The sequence below is a fragment of the Bombina bombina genome, chromosome 5, assembly GCF_027579735.1.
Source record: "Bombina bombina isolate aBomBom1 chromosome 5, aBomBom1.pri, whole genome shotgun sequence".
Lineage (NCBI taxonomy): Eukaryota > Metazoa > Chordata > Amphibia > Anura > Bombinatoridae > Bombina > Bombina bombina.
In genome coordinates, this window is record NC_069503.1 from 358,523,639 (window position 1) to 358,540,331 (window position 16,693).

General features: G+C 37.8%; 1 protein-coding gene across 1 annotated transcript in view; it reads right to left on the bottom strand.

Annotated features, from left to right (window-relative positions):
* Positions 1–16,693, bottom strand: part of C5H7orf31 (chromosome 5 C7orf31 homolog) — a 180,022-nt gene that overhangs the window by 125,975 nt on the left and 37,354 nt on the right. Inside the window, exon 2 of the mRNA XM_053715730.1 lies at positions 12,038–12,217. Coding sequence (XP_053571705.1) covers positions 12,038–12,217 — 180 coding nt within the window. The remainder of the gene's footprint in view (positions 1–12,037; positions 12,218–16,693) is intronic.

Here is a 16,693-nt window from a genome sequence, read left to right on the forward strand (position 1 = left end):
CTATAATCAGCAAAAAAGCTTTAATTGTTGATAAATATTATGGATTACAAAACTATTTGAAAAAGGTACCATGGACAGTCAAGTTTTTTTTTTTTACTGTTTAGAAGATCACAACTATGATAACACACTGGTAAAACGTTGCCACTACTGCCCTAGAATCAATATTTGTCAATTTTCATCATGATCATCATTATTGTTTATAAAGCACCAACATATTCTGCATGCCTATACAGAGGAACATTATATAAACGTGACAATACTGCCACTGGATCCAGTCAGTAGTGGATTCATCTATTATTAGTGCATTATACGTAGAAGCCTCCAAAGCTTAAAAACTATTTTTTAGAATTGATGTTTGTTAATTTATAATTGCTCCAAAAAGCTGATTTACATTTCCTTTATCAGTAATGATCTTTTGATTGCTATAAATTAAAACATTCAAATGATCTCTTTCTTGAATGTTGGTGACTAGAGTCTATTTGCAGCACAGTACAGCATTGCATGTTAAACAGTGATAGACATAACTCTTACATAGAAGATTGTTTAATGTATTTATTTACTCGTACATTATGCCAGCATTTTACAGTATAATATTTTTCTGTTTATTTATTTGCAGTTTCTTTAACTTGGTGTAATGATTTCTGTGTACAAAATGCATTGCTCCTTGCATCTGATGTGAAAGAAAATGTATTTGTGACAATTATTTCTCAAAATGTAATGCAATGGATGACAAATCACATGCAACGTTTGTTCCATTCATTTACTGTGTATTGCATTTGTGTTAGAATGAGAGTGCTTCTCCATCTAATGGTAAGAACATATATTGCAGTAATTCAGCAGTTTCAGTAGCAAGAATGTACTGACACCCAGTGGACAAATTGTAAAACTTCATAGAAGAGATCCACAGTTTTACAATAAAGTTTCTCTAAAACCTCAGCATTGTTTGATATCTTTTTTTTTTAGCTCACATTCTTACTTACCTCACTTATTCCTGCTTTCTCAGCTATGGAGAGCTGGTAAACTATTCTTCATATTTGCATTACTAGTGTAAATAATTCTCAGAACATGGGAGTGCTATATTTTTTAGGTGTCATTAATTATTTAAGAATGTGGGAGAATACGGTTTCTTTATCCTTTTTAGCTCTCCATCTCTATCTAATCTCTCTCGATCTTCCTATCTCTATCAATCTATCATTATTTATTTATATCACAAGGCTTCCTTACAGTATATATACTGATTGCTGACTATTCAACATTGGTCACCATTCCAATTTATTAGCATATGCTGTGCAAAAACATCACATTAAATGCCCCACACTTTAGCTCCACCCACCTGCATCGTGTTTATAAATACCGGCATATTACTTAAAAAAGGAAACCTTTTTTTAATTTTTTTTTTTTTAAAAGCATAACATAAAAATGTGAGAGGGACTATTTTTTCAGATGGGAATGTAGTTCCCCTGCAGAAATAGTGCAGGAACGCCGTTCCCATGCATTCCCACTGCACTCGACCCCTGCATTTAACTTAAAGAGACAGTGAAGTCAAAATAAACTTTCATGATTCAGATAGGACATGCAATTTTAAACAACTTTCCAATTTACTTTTATCATCAAATTTACTTTGTTCTCTTGGTATTCTTTGCCGAAAGCTAAACCTAGGTAGACTCAATCTGATTTAAAACCGCCTCTTATCTCAGTAACTTATTACAGTTTTCACAGTTAGATAGTGCTAGTTCATGTGTGCCATATAGATAACATAATGGATTAAAAGCTTAGTCGTTTCTTACCACTTAACAACCCAAAACTTTATTACCCCCAACCAACTGACACCAATGTTGGTGAAAAGACCAATGTGGGTCACTTTATTTAAAGTCATAATAATAATAATAATAATAATAAACCGTCTAAACTTTTGATTAAATATAATTATGTATTAAGCATGGCGGCAATTGAGTCCCTACTAAATATCTGCTGCTTAAGAGGTCGAGGCTCAGATTTTGTTGTAACTGCGGCGGAGGCGTGTTTTTAGTTGTTAAATTCTTATCGGGAATGTCTGGAGCCCTACAGGGGAAATAGTGCTGCCATCTAGTGTGTTAGCAAATGGATAACATTCTTACAAAACTTCTGCTAAAGAGTGCCTCATTTTGATTAAACTATCCCTTAAATGGATAGCGCATATATTACATGTGGGGAGTTGTGTGTTGAGCTTGAGTACAACACATAATGACTCTGGAAAATTTAGCAGTCTTGTATACCGGACGTAAAGTGTTAAATGAACAGTAAACACCTTGTAGATACAAGGCATTTCTGTTGTGTTGTTATAGAATAACACATTAGCCAAGTCTTGACATTTTTAATAATTTTTCAATAGACAAACTCCACCTATCATTCGCCTTATTTGGAGGAGCCAATCTGGGCATTGTTCTGCAGACAACAAGGCTTGCCACTATCATAAAGTTAGTATAAAGTGAATTGCTTTGCAATTGTTATCTGATAAAGCCAATTAGGGAGAGGTTTATAGCAGAGGTAGCCTTAAGAAGGTTGCAATCCAAGTTTTTAGAATTAGAAATTGTTCAAGTCTCAGAGCTAAATTACATGAAAATGGGGCCAAATAAATAATTAAAATATACTGAAAATTTGATTTATTATACATAACTAAAGATTTTATACAAAAATCTCACGTTGTTTACTGTCTTTTTAAGGCTTGAATAAAGCTCTCGGCTGCTTTATCCAGTGTGGAAGTGTGCTACATTTATCTGAACTGCACGATCGAGCAGGCTTTGATTGAACAACAACCCTGTGACGTGGTTTTAAAAAAACAACACATCACCAGGAAGATAAGATTTGCAACCCACGGCAGAGAACTTTTTAAGTCTATGAATGTATAGACAAAAGTAATTGCACAAGGTGTGAATTTTAAAGAGGTACGCCCACTGGCCGTTTGTATACACGAACATGGAGCGGACAATACTATTTGCTTACAGTTCTTTTAAATAGAGTAATCAAAAATAATTTTTAAATGTGGATGTCGTATCAGCTCATCCCAACACAAGACCGGAAGCAGCATCGACACTTGGTGAACCTGAGTAAATACCGGAGACGTCCTATCATGCCCTTACAATACACCTGGTGCTTTTCTTTGTTTCTCTACCTACTCCAGAAGTATGAACTAACGGAGCAAGCATCATAGGGAGGATACAAGGAAGGGTAGTTATCAACGTGTCTACCTCAAATACGCTGGAATTCCACAGCGTATTTGAGGCGAGGCTGATTCGCCTTAGTTATCAAGCCCTAGACACCGGCAAAAGTAGAATTTAGTGACGTAAGCTTCGATCTGCCGGACTCAGTCAGACACAGATCGATTCTTAAGTCACTACAGATGTTCCGCACACAAGTGCGGCACAATCTGACTACTTTTGCTAGTTATCAAAAAACTAGCAGGTACGCTCGGCACTTTTCCGGCCCAGCGTAGATTGTTTTCAAACCGCCGCCCTGGAGGCGGCGGATCCCATAGGAATCAATGGGAGTCTGACCATAGCGAAAGTTCATGTTTGCTGCTGCCAGACATCCCATTCATTCCTATGGGAGCTGTCTACACCTAACACCCTAACATGTACCCCGAGTGGGTGCTGTCACTAAGCACCCACACTAACTACACTGTTCTACACCCTATACCGGCGCCCCCGGAGCCCCCCACAACTAAATAAAGTTATTACCCCCTAAACCGCCGCTCCTGGACCCCGCAGCAACTATATTAAACATGTTAACCCCCTATACCGCCGCTCCCGGACCCCGCCGCCACCTACATTATACCTAGTAACCCCTATCCTGCCCCCCCTATACCGCCGCCACCTATAATTAAGTTATTAACCCCTATCCTGCCGATCCCGGACCTCGCCGCACCTAAATAAATAGTTTAACCCCTAAACTGCCGCTCCCGGACCCCGCCGCAACCTATATTAAACTTATTAACCCCTAATCTGCCCCCCTACACCGTCGCCACCCATAATAAATTTATTAACCCCTATCCTGCCCCCCCTACACCGTCGCCACCTCTAATAAATGTATTAACCCCTATCCTGCCCCCCCCTACACCGCCGCCACTCGGATTGAACTTGAATCTGATTGGCTGATTCAATCAGCCAATCAGATTTTTCTACCTTAATTCCGATTGGCTGATAGAATCCTATCAGCCAATCGGAATTCGAGTGACGCCATCTTGGATGACGTCACTTAAAGGTACCGTCATTCGTCGTTAGTCGTTGGGAAGAAGAGGATGGATCCGCGTAGGCTCCTCTGAAGATGGCTCCGCTCCGGATGGATAAAAATTGAAGACGCCGCCTGGATGATGACTTCATCGGATGGAAGATTTCTTCAGCACTGCCTGGATGATGACTTCATCGGATAAAAGATTTCTTCAGCGCCACCTAGATAATGACTTCTGCCGCTCCGGATCTCCTCTTCCGTTCCATCGGTGGTCGGCTGGCTGAACATGGCTCAAGGTAGGATGATCTTCAGGGGGTAGTGTTAGGTTTATTTAAGGGGGGTTTGGATTAGATTAGGGGTATGTGGGTGGTGGGTTTTAATGTTGGGGGGGTGTTGTATTTTTATTTTACAGGCAAAAGAGCTGTTTTATTTGGGGCATGCCCCGCAAAAGGCCCTTTTAAGGGCTGGTAAGGCAAAAGAGCTGTTTACTTTTTAATGTAGAATAGGGTAGGGATTTTTTTATTTTGGGGGGCTTTGTTATTTTATTAGGGGGCTTAGATTAGGTGTAAGTAGCTTAAAATTGTTGTAATATTTTTAAAATGTTTGTAACCTATTTTTTTTATTTTTTGTAACTTAGCTTTTTTTATTTTTTGTACTTTAGTTAGTTTATTTAATTGTATTTAATTGTAGTTATTTGCAGCTAATTAATTTAATGATAATGTAGTGTTAGGTTTAATTGTAATTTAGGTTAGGATTTATTTTACAGGTAATTTTGTATTTCTTTTAGCTAGGTAGTTATTAAATAGTTAATAACTATTTAATAACTATTCTAACTAGCTAAAATAAATACAAAGTTACCTGTAAAATAAATATAAATCCTAAAATAGCTACAATGTAATTATTAATTACATTGTAGCTATCTTAGGGTTTATTTTACTGGTAAGTATTTAGTTTTAAATAGGAATAATTTATTTAAGTATAGTGTAGTGTTAGGTGTAATTGTAACTTAGGTTAGGATTTATTTTACAGGTAAATTTCTCTTTATTTTAACTAGGTATCTATTAAATAGTTAATAACTATTTAATAGCTATTGTACCTAGTTAAAATAAATTGAGAGTTGCCTGTAAAATAAATATAAATCCTAAGATAGCTACAATATAATTATTATTTATATTGTAGCTATATAAGGGTTTATTTTAAAGGTATTTAGTTTTAAATAGGATTCATTTAGTTAATAAGAGTTACATTTATTTAGATTTATTTAATTAATATTTAAGTTAGGGGGGTGTTAGGGTTAGTGTTAGACTTAGGTTTAGGGGTTAATCATTTTATTAGAGTTGCGGCGGTGTAGGGGGGGCAAGATAGGGGTTAATAAATGTATTATAGGTGGCGACGGTGTAGGGGGGGCAGATTAGGGGTTAATAAGTTTAAGATAGGTTGCGGCGGGGTTCGGGAGCAGCGGTTTAGGGGTTTAACTATTTATTTAGTTGCGGCGAGGTCCGGGATCCGCAGGATAGGGGTTAATAAATTTATTATAGGTGGCGGCGGTATAGGGGGGGCAGGATAGGGGGTTACTAGGTATAATGTAGGTGGCGGCGGTGTCCGGGAGCAGCGGTTTAGGGGTTAATACATTTATAAGAGTTGCGGCAGGGTCTAGTAGCGGCGGTTTAGGGGTTAACAACTTTATTGAGTTGCGGGGGGCTCCGGGGGCGCCGGTATAGGGTGTAGAACAGTGTAGTTAGTGTGGGTGCTTAGTGACAGCTTGTCAATAAAGCTGTCAAAAAGCCGAAGAGCAGCGAGATCGGATGAGTGATAACTATCACAGTCCGCTGCTCATCACCCCGTACTTGGTGCACGGCTTTTTGACAGCTTTTTTTATAACTTAGGCGAACGTATTCAGGTCCGCGGCGGCGATGGTAGGCGAGCTTAGGCGGGCGTATTGGACCGGCGAAGGCAGGTAAAGTAGACGGCTTGATAATATAAAATAACAGAAAACAGGAGCGCTAAAAAGCTAAAGGTGTCTCTAAACGTGATTATAATAAAATAAAACCAGGTATATCCTGCAAATAAAGTGCTATCAAAAACAAAATCTAAATGAATTCAAAGTGCTATTCATTAATGGTGTGTATATACAGTAGAAAACGAAATACTTAATATTACAAGTTACAAAGGGTATCCCTTTAAACAGTACACTAGTGTTCTTAATATGTATAAGATACTGAGGTTGAAAGAAGAGACCAAATCTTACATTTAAAAAGGGACTATGCCAATTTAATATACTTCATAAAGCATAAAAGAACGATATTAGACAATATTCTTAAAATGGTATAAATGCATAAAACTAACAGACGTCTCCGTTAAAAATAAAAATAAAACTCAGGTTGCCACCACATAAAAATATATATAGAGGAAGATCCGTTATTGTGGGCCAATGGAGCTAATAACAGTTCAAGTTGGAAAGATATCAGGAGTAAATTCCACAGTTCATACTCTAAGTTAGCGATCAACCGCAGGCTTACCCCCACACTGTGTGTGTTCTGAAGTCTCTGTGTTCAAAGTTACTGCCGTAGCGGGGTGACGTCACCTTTATGGGCGCTGTCCTCGATCGGCCTCCTGATTGGTCCTTTGTCGGAGCGGCTTTAGAAGGTAACTGAAATTTCCGCTACCAAAGTATCTGCTCTTAAGTGTATAACAACACGCAAGATACCTTTGAAGGAGTGATGTGTGAAAAAATTAGCTCTGTCCAATCCTCAAACTGAGGAGCTCTGATTTTTCTCTGCGGAAAAGTTCCGTGCAGTAGTACCCTTGTCGGATTCTGTCGACCTTGCTTGCCAATAATGTCAGTCTCTGCCGGTCCAGCTGACAATTACAGATTCTTTGTTATATCAAGGGTAACTTGGGGTTAAACTATTTATTTAGTTGCGGCGAGGTCCGGGATCCGCAGGATAGGGCTTAATAAATTTATTATAGGTGGCGGCGGTATAGGGGGGGCAGGATAGGGGGTTACTAGGTATAATGTAGGTGGCGGCGGTGTCCGGGAGCAGCGGTTTAGGGGTTAATACATTTATAAGAGTTGCGGCGGGGTCTAGTAGCGGCGGTTTAGGGGTTAATAACTTTATTGAGTTGCGGGGGGCTCCGGGGGCGCCGGTATAGGGTGTAGAACAGTGTAGTTAGTGTGGGTGCTTAGTGACAGCTTGTCAATAAAGCTGTCAAAAAGCCGAAGAGCAGCGAGATCGGATGAGTGATAACTATCACAGTCCGCTGCTCATCACCCCGTACTTGGTGCACGGCTTTTTGACAGCTTTTTTTATAACTTAGGCGAACGTATTCAGGTCCGCGGCGGCGATGGTAGGCGAGCTTAGGCGGGCGTATTGGACCGGCGAAGGCAGGTAAAGTAGACGGCTTGATAAGTACCCCTCAAGGAGTGTAACATTAGATCTTTAATGTTGTTGAAAGTTTCTACACAAATTGAGACAAAAAATACCCGGAGAGGACATTGAGTTATGGTCCTAACTTTTTTCTTTCATGATTTAAGTAGAACATACAATTTTAAACAACTTTCAATTTTACTTCTATTATCAATTTTGCTTCATTCTCTTGGTATCATTTGTTGAATGAGTAGCAATGCATTTCTGGGTTCTAATTGAACAAATGGGTGAGCCAATGACAATCGGTATATATATGCAGCCACCAATCGGCAACTAGAACCTAGGTTCTTTGCTGCTCCTGAGCTTTCCTAGATAAACCTTTCAGCAAAGGATAACAAGAGAAGGAAGCAAATTAAACAATAGAAGTTAAATGGAAAGTTGTTTTAAATGTTATGCTCTGTCTAAATCTCTGACTTTACTATCCTTTTAAAGAGGACAAAATACACTTACAGAAGGTAGAGCACTCCTAAATACAGGTAAAGCATAAGTGTTACCTGTAAAAAGAACACCCCTTTTGTTGCTGAATAATAATTAACAAGGATTTAACATGGATGTTTTAGTTATAATATCATTATGTGGAATGAGAATGTGAGGCTTTTAGTGTATATTTTTACCAGTCAACATAGAAGTTGCAAATCTATTATGACATTACAGTCCAACAAGTTTGAAATCCACCCTGGTTGTTTGTAGATAAAGTAAGTTAGAATCTGTGTCCAGTCAAACTCAGTGTTAAATCCCATATATTATACGCTCTACTCAGATTGGCAGGCCTTTTTCAAATGTTTTACCCAATACAGTTCCCTCACCAATCCTGACTTCCCAGAATACATGTTTAGGCTGTGTTGCTTGAATTGGCTATATTTACTTGTATGTCTGAGCTACGTTTACTGAAGATTCTTGTTACGCTAAGCAAGTTGTGACCCACAGGTATGCTCTTTAGTGCTGAAATGGTGCTGAAAAGTCCCCAGGCTGGATACTGGTCTTATACAGGAACCAAGAAAGCCATGTTAACTGCTTCTCTCCATCTACCCTAGCACCAAGTTCGCAGCTAGATCCTTGCATCTTCTGGGACCACAAGACATTGACTGCCTACTCCTTTCAGCTATTTTGGAATAAGGTTTCCTGCATAATTCTTGCTCTTATCCAGGACCACAGCACAACTGCTTGATTTCTCTTTACAGTAGCATCTGGCAACCGCAACACCACAACAATGAACATTTTCTTTATTGTTTCTTTACCTAATTATGTGCAAAATGATTATTGTTGTTCTGCCTTGGTACTTGCAACAATGTTTGTAGCAATGTTGTAGAGATATTAAAAAAAATGTGTAATTAGCAGATTAGTGATGCTTAGAAAATATATAGAGCCAGATTTCGAGTGGAGCACTAACAGTTACGTGTGAACGAAAAGGGGTTTATCGTGGCTGTTTGCTGGGTGTAGTGCTCGTATTATATGTTGAAAGTAAACGCGATCGCTTGAGTATATATATATATATATATATATATATATACATACAGTATCTCACAAAAGTGAGTACACCCCTCACATTTTTGTAAATATTTTATTATATCTTTTCATGTGAATACACTGAAGAAATGACACTTTGCTACAATGTAAAGTAGTAAGTGTACAGCCTGTATACCAGTGCAAATTTGCGGCCCCCTCAAAATAACTCAACACACAGCCATTAATGTCTAAACCGTTGGCAACAAAAGTGAGTACACCTCTAAGTGGAAATGTCCAAATTGGGCCCAATTAGCCATTTTCCCTCCCCGGTGTCATGTGACTCGTTAGTGTTACAAGGTTTCAGGTGTGAATGGGGAGCAGGTGTGTTAAATTTGGTGTTATCGCTCTCACACTTTCTCATACTGGTCACTGGAAGTTCAACATGGCACCTCATGGCAAAGAACTCTCTGAGGATCTGAAAATAATAATTGTTTCTCTACATAAAAATGGCCTAGGCTATAAGAAGATTGCCAAGACCCTGAAACTGAGCTGCAGCATGGTGGGCAAGACCATACATCAGTTTCACAGGACAGTTTCCACTCAGAACAGGCCTCACCATGGGTCGACCAAAGAAGTTGTGTGCACATGCTCAGCGTCATATCCAGAGGATGTCTTTGGGAAACAGATGTATGAGTGCTGCCAGCATTGCTGCAGAGGTTGAAGGGGTGGGGGGGGGGTCAGGCTGTCAGTGCTCAGAGCATACGCCGCACACTGCATCAAATTGGTCTGCATGGCTGTCGTCCCAGAAGGAAGCCTCTTCTAAAGATGATGCACAAGAAAGCCTGCAAACAGTTTGCTGAAGACAAGCAGACTAAGGACATGGATTACTGGAACCATGGCCTGTGGTACAATGAGACCAAGATAAACTTATTTGGTTCAGATGGTGTCAAGCATTTGTGGCGGCAACCAGGTGAGGAGTACAAAGACAAGTGTGTCTTGCCTACAGTCAAGCATGGTGGTGTGAGTGTCATGGTCTGGGCCTGCATGTGTGCTGCAGGCACTGGGGAGCTACAGTTCATTGAGGGAACATGTACTGTGACATACTGAAGCAGAGCATGATCCCCTCCCTTTGGAGACTAGGCCGCAGGGCAGTATTCCAACATGATAACGACCCCAAACACACCTCCAGGATGACCACTGCCTTGCTAAAGAAGCTGAGGGTAAAGGTGATGGACTGGCCAAGCATGTCTCCAGACCTAAACCCTATTTAGCATCTGTGGGGCATCCTCAAATGGAAGGTGGGAGAGTACAAGGTCTCTAACATCCACCAGCTTTGTGATGTCGTCATGGAGAAGTGGAAGAGGACTCCAGTGGCAACCTGTGAAACTCTGGTGAACTCCATGCCCAAGAGAGTTAAGGCAGTGCTGGAAAATAATGGTGGCCACGCAAAATATTGACACTTTGGGGCCAATTTGGACATTTTCACTTAGGGGTGTACTCACTTTTGTTGCCAATGGATTAGACATTATTGGCTGTGTGTTGAGTAATTTTGAGGGGACAGCACATGTGCGCTGTTATACAGGCTGTACACTCACTACTTTATGTTGTAGCAAAGTGTCATTTCTTCAGTGTTGTCACATGAAAAGATATAATAAAATATTTACAAAAATGTGCGTGGTATACTCACTTTTGAGATACTGTATATATGTATGTGTGTGTGCACATATGTATTTATGCATTAATATGTGTATATATGTATCTGCAGGCACATATACACATATAAACACATACATACATATGTATACATATATACACATATATAAGTGCATTGGAGCAGAAGAAAACGTAAAAGCATATTTTTCTAATATTCATATTTAATAAAATGTTATACTGTGTATTTACTTACATTCAAATTTTCTGCACATAGCACAATATGTTCTAAGTATTTTTAAATAGATATTCCTATATATATATCTTTATATATCTATATCCAATATATAATCAGATATATATAAATATATATGCATTACCTTGCTTTTGAGAAAGCCCGGCCGTGGTCCAGGAGAAACGCTTAGAGGCATCAGGATCACCTGTTTTTTCTGAATCAAGTGTGGAGCGTACTGAGGTCACGTGATAGTATTCATTCGTGGGATCGAGAGACGCTTGTTAGCGGCACTCTGTGACGGGGGACTCCTCTCTTGGTGGACACTTTTGGTGCACATGGTGGTGCTTTGAATTTTACTGCCTCGATATTTTACACATTATAGTAAGTGTGTTTTAAATGTGCGCATCAGAAAAAATGCGGAAATATGTATTTATGAATAAATAGAACATATCTGCTATGTGAAAAACATTGGAATGGGAAATATTCATATTTTCATGTTGAATATGCGATCATGTTGGCGCGTGAGTAGAGTGTTAGAAGTCAATGGAGCAAAAAATTGGAGAAAACCTATTGGGAAATACAGTAACGTGCGCATGATATTCTAAGTTCAGCTTTTTGCGCACATTGGATTAGCACGCAAATGAACATTTTTTACTTTCAACTTTTAATACAAATGCTACCTGATGCGCACAAAAAACTTGCTTCTAGTGGAGTAAGAGATTGAGCTGAAGCGATAAATACCGCTCATCTTGTAAATACCGCTCATCTTGTAAATACCGCTGGCCCATAATAATTACTAAAAACAAATTATGAAACATGTTACAGTAGGCTATTTCAAGTAATAGAGAACACTACCAATACAAGCTCTCAAATTATAATGTCAAATGTTAAGTAATAACTTGCTTTAATGGTGGTGGATAAACTAAATAAACTTCCAGAAAAAGTCTAAATATTTTGAATGAATGAATAAAAAATGCCTTTTATTATGAGAAAGCTTTTAGAACATATTATAAAGTTAAGAATAAAATAGAATTAATGTTCCAAAATGCAATACATGCACATATATAGTTACCTTGGCCAAGGGTCGCCTCCATATCCATAGTGTTTATGTCCTTTTGCCTCCAATACAGGTGGCTCTGACTTTGGTCTGTGATCATCTGGGAGAGATACTGGTCCTATCCCTCCATACTCTCGTTCCCTTCCCCATGGAAGTCTTGACAATGCAGGAGAGTTTACCCTGTACTCTTGATATCTAGAAATAGCAATTAATAACATACAACCAATTAAATAAGCACGTTTAGATATCATTAGTATGTTAAAAAAGAATAATAATGCTACTGCTTCTATTAAATCAAACCTTCTAATAAAAATATCAACATAATATTAGTAATTATATAATAATAATGCTATTGATTATATCAGTGTAGCCCGATAAATCATCAGTCTTAACTAGATTTTATTTATCATCAAAAGCATCAAAAGTATAAAGGAAAAGTAATTTCACCGGAACTCTGTTTTGATTATCAGCAATTTACAATGTATTGCAAAGTATGTGCCCTTCTTCAAATCCAGAACCCTGCATAGCTAAATAAACAGCTCTCAAGCTTAAATTTGCTGTTCTAAAAATTTTTGTGGGACCTTGCAGTGCTGACTGGACTTCCTAGATAATCTTGCTGGAGAGGTGATCTATAGATCATTAGGTCCTTGCACTCAACTCTCTAAAGCTCAATGATCTGGTGAGATTATAAATGACCTTAAGAGTCTTTATATCCTGTGGCATTAGGATCACCCTTCACTGGAACTTAGAGACCTAGCCCAAACCCTGAAAAACAGTACCAGACCCTTATCCCTGCACTACATTTTACAGTGGGCACTATGCAGTAGGTAGCGTTCTCCTTGCATTTGCCACATCTAGATTCTTCCATCAGACTGCCAGATAGGGAAGCGTGATTCCTTACTCCACAGAACATGTTTCCAGTGCTCCCGAGCCCAGTGGCGGCGTGCTTTATTCCACTCCAGCTGAAGATCACAATTGTGCATGTTGATATGGGGGGACAGTTGTTTGGCTATAAAAAGTTCTTGTGCTGATGTTGCTTCCAGAGTCAGTTTTTGTAACTCTATATTGAGCGATTCAACAGTTAATAGGCAATTTTTACAGGGTACACATGACTGCACCGTGAATTTATGTGGTCTAACACTTGGCGCATGGGCTTCCACTTCACAGTAATAGCACTTACTTATAATCTAGTGAGCAGGGACGTATGAACCTGCCCTTTGCCACCATCTTAGGGAGAGTTTACATTGCAAAAGTTAAAATAGTGGCAAAAAAGTGTTATTAAATGTGCCTGGTGTTAAATACAGCTTCCTTTTTGCTGCAGGTTTTCATATTCCTTATTCTTAAAGGGACAGTTAACCAGAATTTATGTTATTTAAAAAGAAAGATAATCCCTTTATTACCCATTCCCCAGTTTTGCATAACCAACACAGTTATATTAATACACATTTACACCTGTAATTACCTTGTATCTATACCTCTGCAAACTGTCCCCTTATTTCAGTTCTTCTGACAGACTTGAATTCTAGCCAATCAGTGCTTACTTCTAGGTAACTTCACATGCGTGAGCTCAATGTTATCTATATGACACACATGAACTAACACCTCTAGTGGTGAAAAATGTCAAAATGCATTCACATAAGAGGCGGCCTTCAAGGTCTAAGAAATTAGCATATGAGTCTACCTAGGTTTAGCTTTCAACTAAGAATACCAAGAGAACAAAGCAAAATTGGTGATAAAAGTAAATTGGAAAGTTGTTTAAAATGACATACCCTATTTGAATCAGGAAAGTTTATTTTGGACTTAACTGTATGATTGTGCAACATTATAACATTTGTTTTAATGTAATAGTATTTTTAATGCTTTCTTTAAATGTAATATTTTAATTATGTGATATTCAAAATAGAGACATTCAAATTGATATATTTGTATCTATTATGTATCAATTTACCAAATTCCCTACCACACGAACTATTGAACTTCTGCATAGTATTTGTTAAATTGAATGTTACATTCGAAATTTCGAATGTGGATATTCGATCTAATTATGAACATTAAAAAACGAAAGTGACATTTGAAAACTGGAAATAACATTCAATTACCGAATTTTAATGGATTTTCATCCTTCAAAATGAATGTCCACAGGACTATTCATTCTACCAAATGAATTATACTTTCAGCACATTCATCCATCCCTACTCAAAGTATGTTGCTTACCAATACAAGAATATAAAAGGCATATTTTACACACTTAGGAAATTAGCTGAGATTGACTCAGCCACAATAAAGGCTGTGACACTGCGAGCAGAGCGGCGCGCAGCATGTAGATGTGGCTGTGCGCACTCAGTGTGTCCTGCCTTTTAATCTCTGAGCACAGTGCCGCATCAGGTCGCGTAGCTGAGCGCTCAGAGATGAAATATTTGAACTTCAGAAGCGATGGGACGCGGTGCGAAGCAGCTTCTTTGCCTCACCCCGCTTTGCTTTCAGTGTGTCACAGCCTTAAACTTGCAAATATATTTTTATATTTTTGTTTATTAAACTATTTAATTTACATCTAAGTCTATTTAATGTACATCTATTTTTAATTAATGTATTTGTCTTCATGGTATTCTTTACAATTATTAATTCTTTATTGCCTTAATATATACTATTTAATATATTTTCTATTCAACATTATTTTTAAATATTCATATGATTTTATTGAATATATGAGTGTTTTACATGTTGTTAAAGTGTTTCACATTTTGTAACACTAGTTGTAAAAAACATTCTTTAGCTTTATACCTAGTAGAGATAAATGCTAATATTAACATATTAAAGGGACAGCATACCGAAAATTGTTATTGTTTAAAAAGATAGATAATCCGTTCATTACCCATTCCCCAGTTTTGCATAACTAACACTGTTATATTCACATACTTGTTACCTCTGTGATTACACTGTTACAAAGCCTCTGCAGACAGCCCCCTTATCTCAGTGCTATTTACAAACTTGCATTTTAGCCAGTTAGTGCTGTTTCATAAATAACTCCATGTAAGTAAGCACAATGTTATCTATATGGCACACCTGAACTAGCACTGCCTGGCTGTTCAAAACTAATAAAATGCACTGAGATAAGAGGCGGCCTGCAGAGGTTTAGAAACAGGCAGAGATTTAGAGGTTATAAAGTATTTTAATAAAACAATGTTGGTTATGCAAAGCTGGGGAATGGGTTGTAAAGGGATTATCTATCTTTAGATCTTTAGCCTGTGGGTATGGGCGACCTTGCAGTGAACATAATAGGAATGGTTTTGTTGTTTTGCTTATCAACAAACACACTAAACTGCAAGGTGTGTCCCTTTGGCTTTAGTGTTACCTGAACAACATTTAACAACCCCCAGCTACTGTAATGCTTCTGGTGAAAAAACAAAAAAAGAACATGTTTTCAAACAGCTTGTCAAAAATTATAATTTTTTTTAATGTATAGGCATCCTCAGAGAATAAAGTAATAACCAACAGGTAATACCTTTCTTATAACAATCCGGGACAGTTTCTAAAATACGAAAGCTGGTTTATATTCCAAATATACTCTTCGTGAATTGATAGTAACATCACCAATCTCCATAGATTTCATGTGTTGCTACTACCAATTCATAGAGATGAAATATCCATAGATTTAAAAATCTATCCCAATGCTTTTGTCTCCAAATTATAAATCTGCCTCCGTTCTAACAATCCTACTATCAAATTAATGCTAAAGTTTTTTTTATATACTACAGCAGAGCCTGTTTTCTATTTAAACTACACATACATTGGTAGCATCACACTTGTTTTGGTCTCAAGCATTAACTCCTCTCTAGCAGATCTTGCACGTGTTTATTTTACATCTTTTATAAAAAAATAATGATAATGTGTTTTATGATGCACGATATGTGTTGCTCAGTTCTTGTGTAACCAGATTCAATGCATTTTCAATTCTTCCCAGCGTCACTCATTATTAATAATGAATTATTATTATTCATTTGGCAATTTAGGTAGCTGTAAGGCTTTCCAGGAAATTAAACTTTAGAATCCACTATATATTACTTTACGTGTGAATACAATAAACATGTCTGACAATATCAGAGTCTGCTATAGGTATTTTATAGCTTTTACAAGTAGAGGTAGCCACTTGGCACAATAAATTGGAACATTGGAAGGGTATTTGAATAGCATTTGTCTGTGGACGGAAGAGATGAAAGTATGGGTCTGATTGCTGTCCTTGACCCTATGTGTTTGACAAACGTATTACCTAATTCAATACTCTATCTGAATCATAAAAGAAAAAAAGGTTGGGTTTCATATCCCTTTAAAGGGACATTATACACTCATTTTTTCTTTGCATAAATGTTTTGTAGATGATCTATTATATAGCCCATAATGTTTTTTTTTTTAAATAAATGTATAGTTTTGCTTATTTTTAAATAACATTGCTCTGATTTTTAGACTCCTAACCAAGCCCCAAAGTTTTATGTGAATACCGTCAGCTACCTTCTCCAGCTTGCTGCTGTTTGTGTAAAGGGTCTTTTCATATGCAAAAGAAGGGGGAGGGGGGGAGTGTCTTATTTGCCACTTGCAGTGGGCTTTCCAGCTACCTTTTCAACAGAGCCAAACTGACAGCTTCTAAGTAAGTTTTTAAACAGTTTTATACTGGAT